Genomic DNA, 14,517 nt, shown 5'->3' with positions numbered 1-14,517 from the left:
GCTAAGGTGCATGTTAAGACGTTGGTTTGCTGTGTAGATGTATTGGACAGAAGCTTGGCTCAACAGTGATGCAGACTAAACAGCAGACGCAAAGAGACTGAATCTTTTTTCTTTTTTTTTCAAATGCATGTTTCAACATGAAAGCAGAGGTTTTCTGAACTTCTCAGCCAAAAAAATTAAGAAATCACTAATTAATGTAAAACTATGTGCCTGTATTGACTTCCTACACATATTACAGCTACAGTACACAACTGCCGTCTCCAAACTGGATAAGAAACAGTTGTGTGCAGCGTAATCTCTGAAGAATTTGATATGACTGTCCATCATATTTTACACCACAAACTATAACTGGTTTTAAGGAGAACATGCAGCTGTTGCTGAAGCTATCTTACAATCAAAAATGGGATGCCTCAGGGTTCTATCCTAGGTCCACTGCAGTTTATATTATGACTTCTAAGCTATGTTTCAGTGTATGCCTTCATTCTTTTTAGTTTTAGTGATGTGTTTTATATGCCCAAGGCTTTAACCTTCAGTCTGCAATCTTCAGTTTCAAGTCATCACTCTTTAATCACAGACTTGTTTTAGATCCACAGATAATGATTAGATGATCTACTTCTACCTCTGACTCTTCAACTACCTTGCAATTAAAACTGTAAATGGCACCCATGTAACTCTTTCTGAGCCCTACAAATACCTAGGAATTTGGCTTACAGAAAAGATATTTAAGTTGGGATGGTTCAGAAAATTAGGGGGGAAAAAAGTCACACTTGGCTTTTCATTCAGTATTAGCAATGTCTGTCTTCTAACCATAAAGGAGTTCACTTTTATAGCCCTTGACTGTAAAGATATTCTATGCAATCATGCTGCCTCAGCAGTTAAACTCTGTACACCACAGTCTAGTATACTTTCAACAATAATGACTCAGCACCTTTCTCTGTATGAACAGGTTTTTAGACGTCCTTGTAGTGAAAAATATTTAGCCATTACCTGTTTATTAGCCATTTTATCATAATTATTAGCTATTTTTTGCTCTTACTTATTTAGAAATAGTGTCCTATTTAAATCCAATAAGTAAAGCACACAAACCAGTAAAAGCTTAATTTGACATGTTCCTCATATACTCAAAGATATACTTGTATATCTTTGCAGATCTTTGTGATCAACGAACTGCAAACTGCCATCAAACTAGACACCCAGCTGTGATGACCTCTTGAATACAATAAAAAGGGTAAGGACGGTGCCTTTGTTTTCGTACCTCCAGTGTCCATGGTGTTGTCGTCATCAACACGGCACGTTTCTGTGAGCGTGATAAACAGGCAGCCAATCGGGTCTAACGGATGGCCCACCCAGCCTTCCAGGTTAGTCGTGGAGGTAACACCCCTCTGGAGAAGTTCTGAGAAAGGTACAGGAGGGGGAGAGACCGACATTAGAACCACCAGTTGAGACGCTGCACTTTCTCCAGAGAGCCAACAATGCCGTTACCTTTCTTTTGGTGTTTGTAGATGTCCATCTGCCTCTGCTGTTGTAGGCGGAGGGTGTTGATGATGGCGACGGCCAATCGCAGGGCTTCTCTGGAATAACCGTGTGAGCGCAAGGCGTCGACGCGAGCACATGCCGTTGGGACGTGGTCTGTGTGGTGAACACAGAAATAAGATGAGGTCAGGATACCTTCACAAGCACACAAACTCCTTCCTATACACACATTGCACTTTAATCACACACACACACACACACACACACACACACACCTACAGGATGTATGATGCAGTTAGTAATGGCATGCGCAGACTCAAACTCACATCCAAACTCACAGTGCAGTCTCAGCAGAAAGCCTGTGTGTCTGATAGCTGGCTTAAGTTGCAGAATCTGACAGATCTTAGCTGGAAGCTGCTTACTGCAGATACTGGCCTCAATATCAGCAGAATTACTGTGTGTGTGTGTGTGTGTGTGTGTGTGTGTGTGTGTGTGTGTGTGTGTGTGTGTGTGTGTGTGTGTTTTGGGTTGGCTTTTAGCTGAATCTGAGATTGTGTGTGTACAAGCTGACACACAAACACTGTCATTCGTCCTGAAAATGATGCCTTGTAATGAAGAAACTGTCTGCTCCTCAGTGCATGTTTGTAGCCTATATTATTTGACTAAATCATGAATGTGCACTTTTACACATCACAGACTGTAAATGATGCAAAAGGTAAATACGGTTGCTTTTCCTGGACCTGAGTAATGAAACCCTACCTAGCCAGAGTGGCAGGCCCTGCGGGCTGAACAGCAGGCTCTCCCCTTCTCTTTGGTAGGACGGAGACATGTAGTAGTCGCTACTAATAATCCTCTGCAGGTGGCTGTCCTGCCAGTGGAGGTCGCAGGCCTCGACAGCCCGACTGAACACAGTCCTCCGCGGCCTGGACAGAGAGTCTGATGCGACACACACAAAAAGCATGGTTACTGGTAGAAACGAGGCGCGTGCAGTCTATATTGTTTAAGTTGTAGAATCTTTCTGCTAATTCAGATCAGTTCTTGCTTGCAATTGCAGTAAGCTCAGAATTTAATGTGTGCACATTTGTGGTTTTGGTGCTGACCCTGGGCGAGGTTGCTCTGCGGCAGAGCGTTGGTAATGTTGGGAAGTTCGCTGCCATAGTTGCCGTCCTCCAGTGGGCAGATGTCCATGTCCCCCCACTTCTTCAGCTGCTTCAACCAACCACTCTTCTCCTCGCTTTTACAGTGAGGATTTAGCACCACACACACCCACAATGCACCTGTGAACAGTAAGGGGATCAGATGTCAGACTCTTAATAACAGAAGCTTTTAAGAGGGGGGTGTATCCCTAATATGGTCACGTCTTTGAAACTATACTGACCAAATACTCAAATATTTTGTTTACCAGGTGCAGCCAATCAGAAGAAAGTAGGCTTAAGGTGATCTGCACTAAGACCGAGTGTAAATTACTTGATAAGCTAAGCAAGAAAATGAACACTGCATTAATGATTCAAAACTATCTGGGTGGTTGCTGTCCTGAAAAACTTTACCAGCTTTTTAAAAACCCAGCAGTTCTTCTTCTGCAACAATTCTCAAAAAAAAAAAAAAGAAAAAGAAAAAAAAATTAAGTAAATCTGTGCGTTTTAACTGGCAGGCTTTCACATATTAGAGAAAAATCAGGCAGCACACTCAGACTGTCTGTCTGTTATTCTTGTCTGCGTCTGTGTCACGATCTCCCCAGCTCACCCGGGAAGTGTTCTTATTGACCTCCTAAATACTGCGATTGATTGTGGAGAAGCTGAGCAGCCATATTGATCGGCAGCCTTTATCATTCACTCAGTGCAGGTGGAGAGAGAGGCCCGGGCATGAGGAGGAGCAGCTGACTGGATAACCTAATAGCTTACTGAGTAGATGGATGTTTACCTGACACAGTGACTAGAAATTTGTCAGAACAACAAAAGGAAGACTTCTTTAGGGCTGTGACTGCACCAACTACACAGCCGATCCCTTCTGATTTTTCCAAACTAAAACTGTCAGACATCGCACTCTCCCTGTGTGTGTGTAACTGTTCTTACCCAGCTCATCCCAAAGCTGCCTGCACTTGTCCGTCATGCCTGTGCCTTGTTGTCTCCATAGTGACAGTCGGGGGTCTGCCATGAATTGTTCCGTTATGAGCGTTAGCATTCGGGCACCGTTGGAGTCCCGCATTCGCAGCATCTCTCGCACCTGGAAAGAGCACGGGCTTGGTAACTGTGAGTAACACAATAGTCTGACTGAGCAGCATGTACCTCCTGCACCTTAGAATAATCACACAGGCTGAAGCAGAAGGTGGAGGCAAAGAAAAAGACAGAACACATCTCAAGTTCACATACTTGGCAATAGAGAAAAAGTTTGGACATTTTGTGCACATTTGCATTCTTACTGGAAAGTTGGGTATGAAAACCACTTACTACTTTCAGTTTAGAACATTAAACATAACATTGTTTTTACATTGTGTCGGGGTGGCTGTGGAGGCGGTAGAGCAGGTCACCTACTAATCAGAAGGTTGGTGGTTCGATCCCCGTCTGCTCCAGTCTGCATGCCAAATATCCTTGGGCAAGATACTAACCCCAAGTTGCTCTCTGATGCATCCATCGGAGTGTGAATGTGTGCGAATGTCGGATAGAAAGCACTTGCATATTAGAAGCACAGAAAAAAGTGCTTGTGTGAATAGGTGTGTATGTGTGAATGAGGCAAGTTGCATAAAGTGCTTTGAGTGCTCATTAGAGTAGAAAAGCACTATATAAGAATCAGTCCATTTACCATTTCAGATGACATCATATGCCCCCCCTCGAATTTGAAATTCGAACTAATACAAAAGACAGAACATGGCTTTTGGCGATTCATGATGCATGTATTCTACAAAACATTCTGAATACCAATTAAAACCAAATAAAAGAAACAGTTTGGCCCTGAAATTGAGAACTTGGCCTTATCAGAATGTGTTAAGTGGGCTTGTTTCAGTCAGGAAAGAGAAAGCATAGAAAACATCTGCACCGACTCATATTTAACCACAACTGGAAAGCTGTTCAGGCCTAATTGAGAAAATTAAGATACTGTCAAGCAGATATTAAAAGGTTATTCTCAGGAGTTGCAGGCACATAGATTTACTTGAATAGAACATTTTTACATACTTACAAACCACTAGAAACTAAATGCCAGATATCAGATTTCAGAGTGATGATGAAAATTAGTTCATGTCTTTGTTACTTTTAGGCTGGATTGTAATTCATTACTATCGTCAGGTTGTTTTACAAGCTCCCTGACAAGCCTTCACATGATCCCAGTGAGATTGCTGACAGGGACTAGAAAGAGAGAACGTTTTTCTCCCGTATTGGCTTATCTTCATTGGTTCCCTGTTAAATCAAATTTATTCTTAGAGTGCAGGCTTAGTTATGGTTCTTAGGATATTTAAAAGTAAAATCGGAGGCAGAGCCTACACCTTCAGTGAATCCAGCCCTCAGTTTGGATTCTGGAGACAGACACGGTCTTAAATTTTAAGTTCAGGCTTAAAACTTTCCATTTGATCAAACTTAGTGATGCCTGAACCCTTCCTTAGCTATGCTGCAATAGGCTTCCCAGAGTGTTTCTTCTTCACTCTGTGTTTACACACACACACATTCATTCATTTGTTCTTATATCTCTGGTCTCTTCCACAGTGTGTCCTTTGTCCTGACTCCATCCCCCCACCCCCTAACTGGTCAAGGCAGATGGCTGCCCCTCCCTGAATGGAGTTTTTCCTTCCCACTGTTGCTAAATGCTTTCTCATAGGAGTTGTTGGGGTTTTCTCTGGTGACACATTTCAAAATTGAATTAACTGCCGCACACTTTTTATTTTTAGCGATTGCCCACATTTAAGTAGGTGTGGATAAATTGCTGTCAAATTCTCTGCTATGTTCACCATCTTCTAGCCAGCTGTTATGGTAGCAGTGGGCAGATTTCCACTATGTTTGCAGAGAAACGTATTATTCATGTAGTTATTTTCCTGCTTAGATTTGCCAAAACAGAGGAAACAAATAAATGTTCAAACGATGCAGAGGAAGGGAGCAGTGACACCAACCTTAGCGAACATGGAGTTGAGCTGTTTCCCAGAACCGTAGTAACCTCCCTGCGACAGAAACTGCTTGACTTGCTCCCTGACTTGATCTTCATCCAGATGCCAGCAGTTATCATCATCAATGCTGGCGCCTGCAGTTGGGTCCGGGGCACCTGAGAGCGCACAGACACACAACACACACAAATAAATGACAGGGCCAGTGAATCCTACAGTGGCTGCAATACATGCACACAGCAACAATACAAAAAGAGAGCACATGGATTCTAACAAAAGCCCTGAATTCATATGAAAACTTCATTCAATTTCAATTTCAATTTCAATTTTATTTCTATAGCACATTTAAAAGTCACAAGTACAACAAAGTGCTTCACAAACGAACCATACTTGCAATTTACAACAGGAGAAAACAGTTAACAAAGAATAAAATTATAAAATAATAATATAAGAACAGGCATGAATCAGGGAAAATTAAGCTAAGTAGTTTGAAAAGCGAGCTTAAATAGATGGGTTTTTAACCGAGATTTAAAAGATTGGATAGTTTCCGACACACGGACATCAACCGGTAGGCTGTTCCAGAGTTTTGGTGCAGCGAAAGCAAAGGCCCGATCCCCCTTCGTCTTTAATCGAGACATTGGTTGCATTAGAAGCCCCTGATTAGAGGATCTGAGTGCCCTTGTAGGGATATATAGATTAAGAAGGTCAATCAAATAACTGGGTGCCAAGTTATTTAAGATTTTAAAAGTATATAAAAGAATTTTAAAAACAATACGGTATTTGACAGGAAGCCAGTGGAGGTCAGCTAGAATGGGAGTAATATGATCCTGTCTTCTAGCGCCGCTTAAAAGGCGTGCTGCGGCATTCTGGACTAATTGTAGGCGTTGAATAAGAGAGAGTTGGAGGCCTAAGTAAAGAGAATTACAGTAGTCCAGTCTAGAGGTTATAAAAGCATGAATGAGCCTTTCAAGGTCTTTATGTCGTAGGTAAGGCATTGCCTTCGAAATTTGGCGTAGTTGGTAGAAGCTGGTTTTTACCACTGCAGCCACTTGCTTATCTAATTTGAGGGAGCTGTCCAGCATTACTCCGAGATTTCTGACAGTGGGCGATAAGTGGCTGGCATAGGAACCTAAAGTCTCCGAAAGCTGTTTCAACGGCATGTGGCTACCAAAGACGATAATTTCTGTTTTGTTTTCATTGAGGGTGAGCGAATTATGCAGTAGCCAGTCTCTGACGTCACACAGACAATTAAGCAACGGCAATAGCGGGGATTGAAGATCCAAATCCAAAGGGAAATAGATTTGGATATCATCCGCATAGCAGTGAAAAGAGATATTGTGATTTCTAAAGATTTTTCCCAGGGGTAACAGATAGAGAGAGAACAACGTGGGACTTAACACAGACCCCTGGGGAACACCGCAACGAAGGGGTGCGGGGGAAGAGGAGTGATTTCCCATAGAGACAGAGAAAAACCGCTCGGATAGGTATGATTTAAACCATGAGAGTACTTTGCCTTTAAGGCCAACTACATGTTCAAGTCTTGAAAGGAGAATATCATGGTCGACCGTATCAAAAGCAGAGGACAAGTCTAAAAGAACTAAAACCACAGGGCGCCCTGTATCAACAGTTACGAGGAGATCGTTAAAAACTCTCAGTAAAGCTGTCTCGGTACTGTGGTGAGGTTTAAAACCAGATTGGAATTTTTCATTGATTCCATTTGCCTCTAAGAAAGATTGCAATTGCTTGAGAACAATTTTCTCTAAGACTTTAGCCATAAAAGGGAGTTTCGATACCGGCCTATAGTTTGAGAGGACATTAGGATCAAGATTACTTTTCTTGATTACAGGTTGGATAACTGCATGTTTGAACACAGCAGGGACGCAGCCTGATAGTAGTGATGAATTCATTATAAGTAAAATCCAGGGTCCTACAATATTCAGGGCGTTTTTGATAATGCGAGAAGGGAGCACATCATGACGGGAATTGGAATTTTTCGTTTGAGCTATTATTTCCTTAAGGGTCGGAAAGGAAACAAATTCAAACTGTTCTAGTACCGACGAGGGTTCGGATGTTAAAGATGTGTCCTCAATGGGTAGATATGTGGATCTTAGTGCTATAGTTTTATCTGAAAAATAGTTTAGGAATTTTTCACATAAAGCTTGGGAGGTCTCGGTCTGAGTGGAGAGTGGATTTATTAACGAATTAAAAATGCCAAAAAGGACCTGCGGCTTATGACTATTAGTCGCAATGATCTCCGAAAGGAAGGAGGCTTTTGCAGTTTTAACAGCCTTCTGATATTTCTTCAGACAATTGTGGAGAATGTCAAAGGAGATCTGGAGTTTGTCTTTCTTCCATCTCCTCTCCGCTTGGCGGCATTCACGTCGGAGGGTACGAGTATAGTCATTCATCCACGGTTGACGGAATGGTTTAAGGCGTTTGGTCTTTAAGGGAGCTACAGTGTCTAAAATAGAAGTACAGGTGGCGATGAAGGAGTTAGCGAGATCATTAACCGGTGTAGCTGTATCCCAGTTAATTTCGCAGAAGGCAGTGTTGGTCAGAGCCATAGAAAACTGAGCAATAGTCTCTGAGTTAATCATGCGTATATTTTGCACAGGACCCTCACGTTTCAGCTCCATATTGCACACATTGACATTAAACAAAACCGGGAAATGGTCCGATATCCCAGGATTATAAATGTCCGTAATGCAAATGTCCAAACCGTAGGATAGTACCAAATCAAGCGTGTGGCCTTTAATATGGGTTGGTTTACTGACCCACTGAGTAAGGTTAAAAGAGTCTATAAGAGCAAGAAAGTCCTTGACCAGTGGGTCCAACTCACAACAGACATGAATATTGAAATCACCAGTAATGAGAGTACAGTCATAATTAACCAAGAGGTTTCCTAAAAAGTCAGCGAACTCATGAATAAAATCCTTATTGACTTTTGGTGGGCAATATACCACCGCACAGAGGATCGGGGAGGAGCAGTTCAACTCAAGTAACTGCACCTCAAAGCTAGAAAATATGGCTGGGGGAAGCTGTCGGACACGGAACTTGTTTTTAAAAGCCGTGACTAGCCCTCCCCCTCTGCCCGAAGTCCTAGGAGTACTGACAAAAGTACATTCTGGTGGAAGAAATTCCGATAGGGAGACAGACTCACCAGGTCGGATCCAGGTTTCTGTCAGGAATAGAAAGTCTCGCTCGGAGGAGAGAAAAAAATCATTCAGAACGAAAGACTTGTTCGCCAGCGATCTAATGTTCAGCACAGCCATCTTGATCGTAGTCATCTCATCGCTATTTGGAGCACGCCTCAGCGGACGTAGGTTGCTGTGGTTCACGCCACCACCACGCGCCCGTATCCAGCTTCTAGTGGGTTGGTGGACGATTGGTAGTTCCGAATTAGCGAGTTGTCGGATCCATCAATGGCGGGGCAATCTGATGGTGTGCTGGTCATGGAGAGAGGATAGGGGTTGGAGGATATCCGAAATGGCGTAGTAGTTGGTTACACCATGTAGTTTCAAATAAGTTTTGATGCGAATCCGGATGCCGCTCCGTTTTCCCCGTCGTCTGGGCCGTTTCTTGGCAGGGGGGAAAAAAGGCAGGCAATAAATGCCAGTAGTCGTGTCTATGGGAGACGGAATGTCGCTTCCCAATTTCAAAAGTGGATATGCTGGTTGATGTTTCAAAGGTCGGAGATGTTTCAGAGGTCGGAGATCCAGCAGCGTTTGACGGTCATAAACAATTAATGTGGTTCCATCCAGAAAACATAAGGAAAATAAAACAGCTAACAACAAAAGGAACTCAATCCACACCCCGGGATGAAAAAGATAAACAGACAGTGACCATGGGAAAGGGAGTTTACTTAAAGACAGCCTCAGCTGCAACAACACCATTTTCTTAGGTCAGTACAAACACACTACATCTCAAATGTAATCCCTCAGTGCTGAAGGATAGTTGGAAATTTTTATCCTGAAATAAAGTTGAATTCTCTGAATCTTGGCACTGATCCTCTGCTCTCAAGCCTCTTTGTTTAACATTTAACTTGCAGCGCCCCTACACGACACCTAAGAAATGCTGCTTGTGTTTGCTTTTCCCCCCCGAGTGCATGATTAATCAAACTTTATTTTTCTTCTGTGTGTGTCTGACTGATACCACAGGGAAATGGAGATATGCACCAAATTGGGGGGGGGGGGGGGGGGGGGGGGGGCTTTGATCTAGCAGGAAGTGAGCTGAGGAAAGCCCAGAGATGCATTTCCAACTGACTGGAAGAACACCGCGGCAAACAGCAACATTCCTCCATCAAAGCCAGACTCACGCCTGGGATCAACTGAACTTCAACCCCCATGATCCCCCTTGTCAAACACAGGAAGCACAGCGCGGGGCTTCCTGGACGAGGGAGCTGGAGTGTGTCAACATTTAGCGGGCAGGATGAAATAGAGAAGGAGATAAAGAGGTTTGTTTGGCGAAAGGATGTGTAGAGTTTGTCGTTTCCCCGACGCGGAGCTGTTCTGGCTCTCCTAGTTTTTAATCTCCCTCTACTTTCTCCGGCCCTTTCATGTTTCCTTCTCCTTTCCGTCTCCTCTCTTCCATTTCCCAGAGTGCCATCGCTTCTGTCTCCTCCTCTCAATGTCCCTTTCCTCTTCACACATCTCTCCCTACGCTTTCTCCTGCATCCATTTCATCATTCGAGTCCCTTTTTCTGGGCTTCCTTCAACCTACCCCTGCCAGTGGGAGGAGGAAGCGACTGGAGAGTGAGAACAGAGAAATCAAACGAGCCATTTGAAGCCTGCCTTGCTGCTTCGCCGGAGTAATCAGGGGCTCTGACGTATGACAGCCTGTAGGCTGGCGTGCAGCATGTTTCAAGTTGCGAGGCTTTTAAGTGTGGCCTGTTGCTGTGAAGATATCGCTGCAGAGGGATGGGCAGCACCTCCACAGAGCAAGAACTTTTTAAGAATTAAGGAAAGAGCTGTAACTTTCCGAATTACTGTCAGGAATTTACGGCAACCTTGAAAACCTGGCGTGGAATGTGGTTTGTGGTTTGTGCTCTCACCATGGACCTGGTTGATCTCAGAGTTGGAAGAGAGAATCTCATCGGCCAGTTTCTGAGCAGTGGGCAGCACCTCGGTGTGGTGGGCTGTGATCAGATACTGCACCAGCTTCTGTAGTTGATCTCTGTTCATCTGGAACAAAGTCTCTGAGATAGGCAGCCGTAGCTTCACCTGCAACAAACACAAGTGGGTGTCCAGTGTGTCAACTGCATGTTATTACTGTAAAGTTTTCTAAACGCAAAGTCCCAGGTGGAAACATAATTTGGTCTTTGAGCTCATGAGACATGATTTATGTACCTTAAAATACAGTTATCCAGTTGTACTATGAATGTTCAGGGCAGTTTTTAATAAACTTAATTTAATTTGGTCCATAGAACATATTAAAAAAGATGGATGAAGTGTTCTGAAACCTCGGGATGAGTGTTTTAAAACCACATGTGACGAAAGAGGAGCAGGTCCGACTATGACACTTTGTTGGACTAAATGTTTTATTCAATATATAATCAAATTCAGTGATTGAAGCCATAAACTTACTAGGAAAGTGTTTAAAGAGATCATGTTTCTGAGGCGTTTGCACCCATTAAAAAAAGAATACAGGTTTAAGATATTTCGGCACTGGCTTCACTTTTCAGACCTGGAAACTCTGTCCATCTCTTGCTCCGTCTATGATCTGGACACAAAGGTACGTAGAGCCACGTTGTATTAACTGTGGTGGATGTCTTCTTGGATTTCTCAGTTATTTGCACAATGTCACAGTGATGGATGCTCGTGTTAAGCTTGGAAAAAGTTTCAATTAATGTGTACAAATAATCCCGGTGAATCAAAAGCTTATCAGAAAGTTTATTTTTCCAACTCTTGGCTCTGTATGATGTCAGAGAGAGAGTGGAATCCCTAATATGGTCATCACAGGCACATAAGCTCAGGCTGTGAGCAATGCAACTCTACACAGCTGCTGCTCAAACCTTGTGTTTTTGTAGGGGAGCCAATCGGAACAAAGCTAGCCTAAAAGTATAATCGATACATTTTGACTGGTGAATGATGCAAAGCTACCCAAGTAGAGTCCAAATTTAAGAGCACAGAGCTGAAAATGTGCATAGAGCCACTTTGATTCATGGCACTACAGCCTCTACTGTGTTTTGAGTGATGTAACCAGCACTGATAAACATAAGAGAAACCATCACTGATCGTAGCACTAACGGAATGTGTTGCATATTTTGGTTAAGGAATGTTAACCCAATGGAAAGGAAGCATCACAAAGCTGTGGTTATTACCTGTTCGGGCTTGCGAATCCGATATAGTGAGAGCGCCACGACATGCGCGCAGTAGAATATGTCTCGGTTCCCACAGCCACAGGTGACAGAGGTGATCTTGCACCGGTCGAAGCTGATGGCTACCTTGTGGGTGACCTCCGGCTCAGACGATGTGGCGGGTTCGGTCACTGTGCCGCTGAGGTGAAATCCTGCAGGGACACAAAGGAGGGACGATAGAGATGGGTGAGCTTTAAATGGTCTTACAAAAGTATGATAAAATGCAATCAGACATTTTTTTTTTGAGTAATTCAACTTCATTGCAACTTTTACACAGTTTAATTTGTTTAAGTTTTATGTTAAAACATAAAGATGTAGAAGGAAAAAAAAAGGCAGGAGAAACTGTGGTAACCTGAGCCTCTACAAACACACAGAGTGAAGACTGAGTACAAAACACACATCTTCATCAGGCTTCAACAGGACACTGAGCCATCTGATACTCAGGGTCTCTCTGTCCAAGGCTCAGTGCATCTGTGTGTGCGTGTGTAGTAGGAAGGTTGCTAGGGTGGGATCGTTTCCTGGCCCCACATACACACCCAGACCTACACCCACAGGATAGCAAGGCAGTTGGCAAAATAAATGTCCACTTTGCATGGTTAATCTTTAGCCCTGACACACCAGGCCGACCATTTAGTGCTGGCCTTTGTTGTCGGCTGTCTGCAGATGAGCATTTCCTGTACTTTTTAAAAGGCATTTCAGGACTCGATGTAACCATTTGGCCAATTTCACAAACAAGTTCCAAACCTGCACTTAATTGAGTAGCATGAGGCTAAAAACAACTGTACAAGCAATAAATGACATCACTGTAACCACTCATGAGATTTTATTGATTAACCCCATGTGACACCCAGAGTCTAGATATAAATGAAAGCAAGAGCAAGTCCAGGCTCCATCTTTGGTCCTCTTCTGTTTCATATTTCAATGCTTAAAAAAGTCTTTTAAATACAACATAGCTGTTGCAAACATATCCAAAGTCAGGAACTACAACCTGACTAATGTCAAGTGTTAGATTGAGATAAAGGTGGAGAAATTTGAGAGAAGAAAAGAGAATGGAGGAGGGGAAAGTATCTGTTCTGTCATGTCATTTCACTCTGACAGGTCAATTATTTATGAGGTAAAGAGTGTGTGCAGGTGTTTGTGTGTGTGCATGCACTTTGTCACAAACCATAGCCTACCGCTTCTTTTACACATAGAAGTTCAAAAGGCAGAGACAAAAAAACAAAACATAAAGGGGATGCCAAACAACCTAAGTGCAAAACAATAGTATGGCTATTTTAGTCATGGTGGTTTATGTGCAAGGTACATAACTAAAACTCTGACACACCAACAAACATCAGTGCAAACACAAGGAAACACACACACACTTAATTCTGGGGTGTGGGCCAGCATGGTGGAGTGGCCTAATAAGCTTGTTTTAAGCCATCCCCTGGCAAAAATCCCACAATAGGCTTTTCCAAACCAAATGCTGTGAGCACAAACACAAGGTAGCTCACAGACACACACACACGCAAACACAGCCAGAGCCAATCAACTGTAAACTGCTTTCACCAGACAAAGGAAGATAAGGAGCTACGAGAGAGCGAGTGAAGAGAGTGACGACGACACTGACAGCGCGTATCGTCTCGCCAACCAACTCACAAAACCGTCTGAACCAAAATGAAACTGGTCAACTCACCACATCCTCCAAATGTACAAGCTAACAGCCTTCTCTTTACGCCGAAATCTCAATCCACAGCCAAGCTGCTGACAAAGGACTACACATGTTAAATGCAGACACAAAGCCACAACACTTAATACTGCAATCCTCCAATGTTCAGAGGCCTTGAAACAAAAAAACGATGTAATCCTGTGCTGCCCTGCAGGTTCTATTTAAATGTACATTCCAGGTAGATTACCTCAGAGTATGAAAAGTGTATAAGTGTACCAGTTACACTCAAAACTGTCAGAAAGAAAAAAGGCTGATGTTTCTGTCCATCTTTACTTGTCCTAAGTGCGTTTGCCGTCTTAATAATTTTCTTGAGCGGCCTATTTCCTGGTGTCTACTGTTACTGGACTGTATTTTCTCCTTTCAAGACTTGATCAGACTCTATATAACACGACTGCTTAGTCATTCCTGTTATATTTATTTGAAACTGTGATAAATTCTCTGGACAAGTCCACATGGTGTGGGAAACAAAACAAAAGTGCAGGCATATGCACAGACCCCATACTCACTGATGACGGACCAGAGGACACAAACTACTAGTACTTACATCAGAGGTGTCTCTATGACAGATGGTCACGGTCATGTCGGAATAGGTTCAAACTTCATATTTTTGCCTTTGCCATCTTGCACTTTTATAAGCAGATGTGCCAAATGCGGGGTGGATCTGATTGAGAAACTGAAGGAAAAATTACAAGATGCCGAGCAGGCAGTTGACAGTCGCACTCCGCTCTATTTGACTTCAATAGGGCCTGTAAGTTACTAAATTAACAGCCTGCTGCACTCAATGAGACTTTGAAATGTCATTACTGACAGCCATTAGGAATAATGCAGATTTGAAGCATTTCTGCATTGGCTTCACCTTTCAGACGCAGAACCTACATCCATCTTTGATATACA

At 43.0% G+C, this 14,517-nt stretch overlaps 1 protein-coding gene across 1 annotated transcript in view; it reads right to left on the bottom strand.

Annotated features, from left to right (window-relative positions):
- zswim5 (zinc finger, SWIM-type containing 5) overlaps nucleotides 1–14,517 on the bottom strand; it is a 78,173-nt gene that overhangs the window by 11,213 nt on the left and 52,443 nt on the right. Inside the window, exons 2-9 of the mRNA XM_085388160.1 lie at nucleotides 11,880–12,067; nucleotides 10,611–10,779; nucleotides 5,570–5,718; nucleotides 3,546–3,696; nucleotides 2,574–2,750; nucleotides 2,233–2,409; nucleotides 1,483–1,629; nucleotides 1,256–1,393 (exon numbers count right to left, since the gene is read on the bottom strand). Coding sequence (XP_085244286.1) covers nucleotides 1,256–1,393; nucleotides 1,483–1,629; nucleotides 2,233–2,409; nucleotides 2,574–2,750; nucleotides 3,546–3,696; nucleotides 5,570–5,718; nucleotides 10,611–10,779; nucleotides 11,880–12,067 — 1,296 coding nt within the window. The remainder of the gene's footprint in view (nucleotides 1–1,255; nucleotides 1,394–1,482; nucleotides 1,630–2,232; nucleotides 2,410–2,573; nucleotides 2,751–3,545; nucleotides 3,697–5,569; nucleotides 5,719–10,610; nucleotides 10,780–11,879; nucleotides 12,068–14,517) is intronic.

Source organism: Rhamphochromis longiceps, linkage group LG18 (assembly GCF_057381845.1).
Source record: "Rhamphochromis longiceps isolate RC_006_pf linkage group LG18, R_longiceps_female_GT1.1, whole genome shotgun sequence".
Taxonomy (NCBI): Eukaryota; Metazoa; Chordata; class Actinopteri; order Cichliformes; family Cichlidae; genus Rhamphochromis; species Rhamphochromis longiceps.
This window is presented reverse-complemented; position numbering and strand designations above follow the sequence as displayed.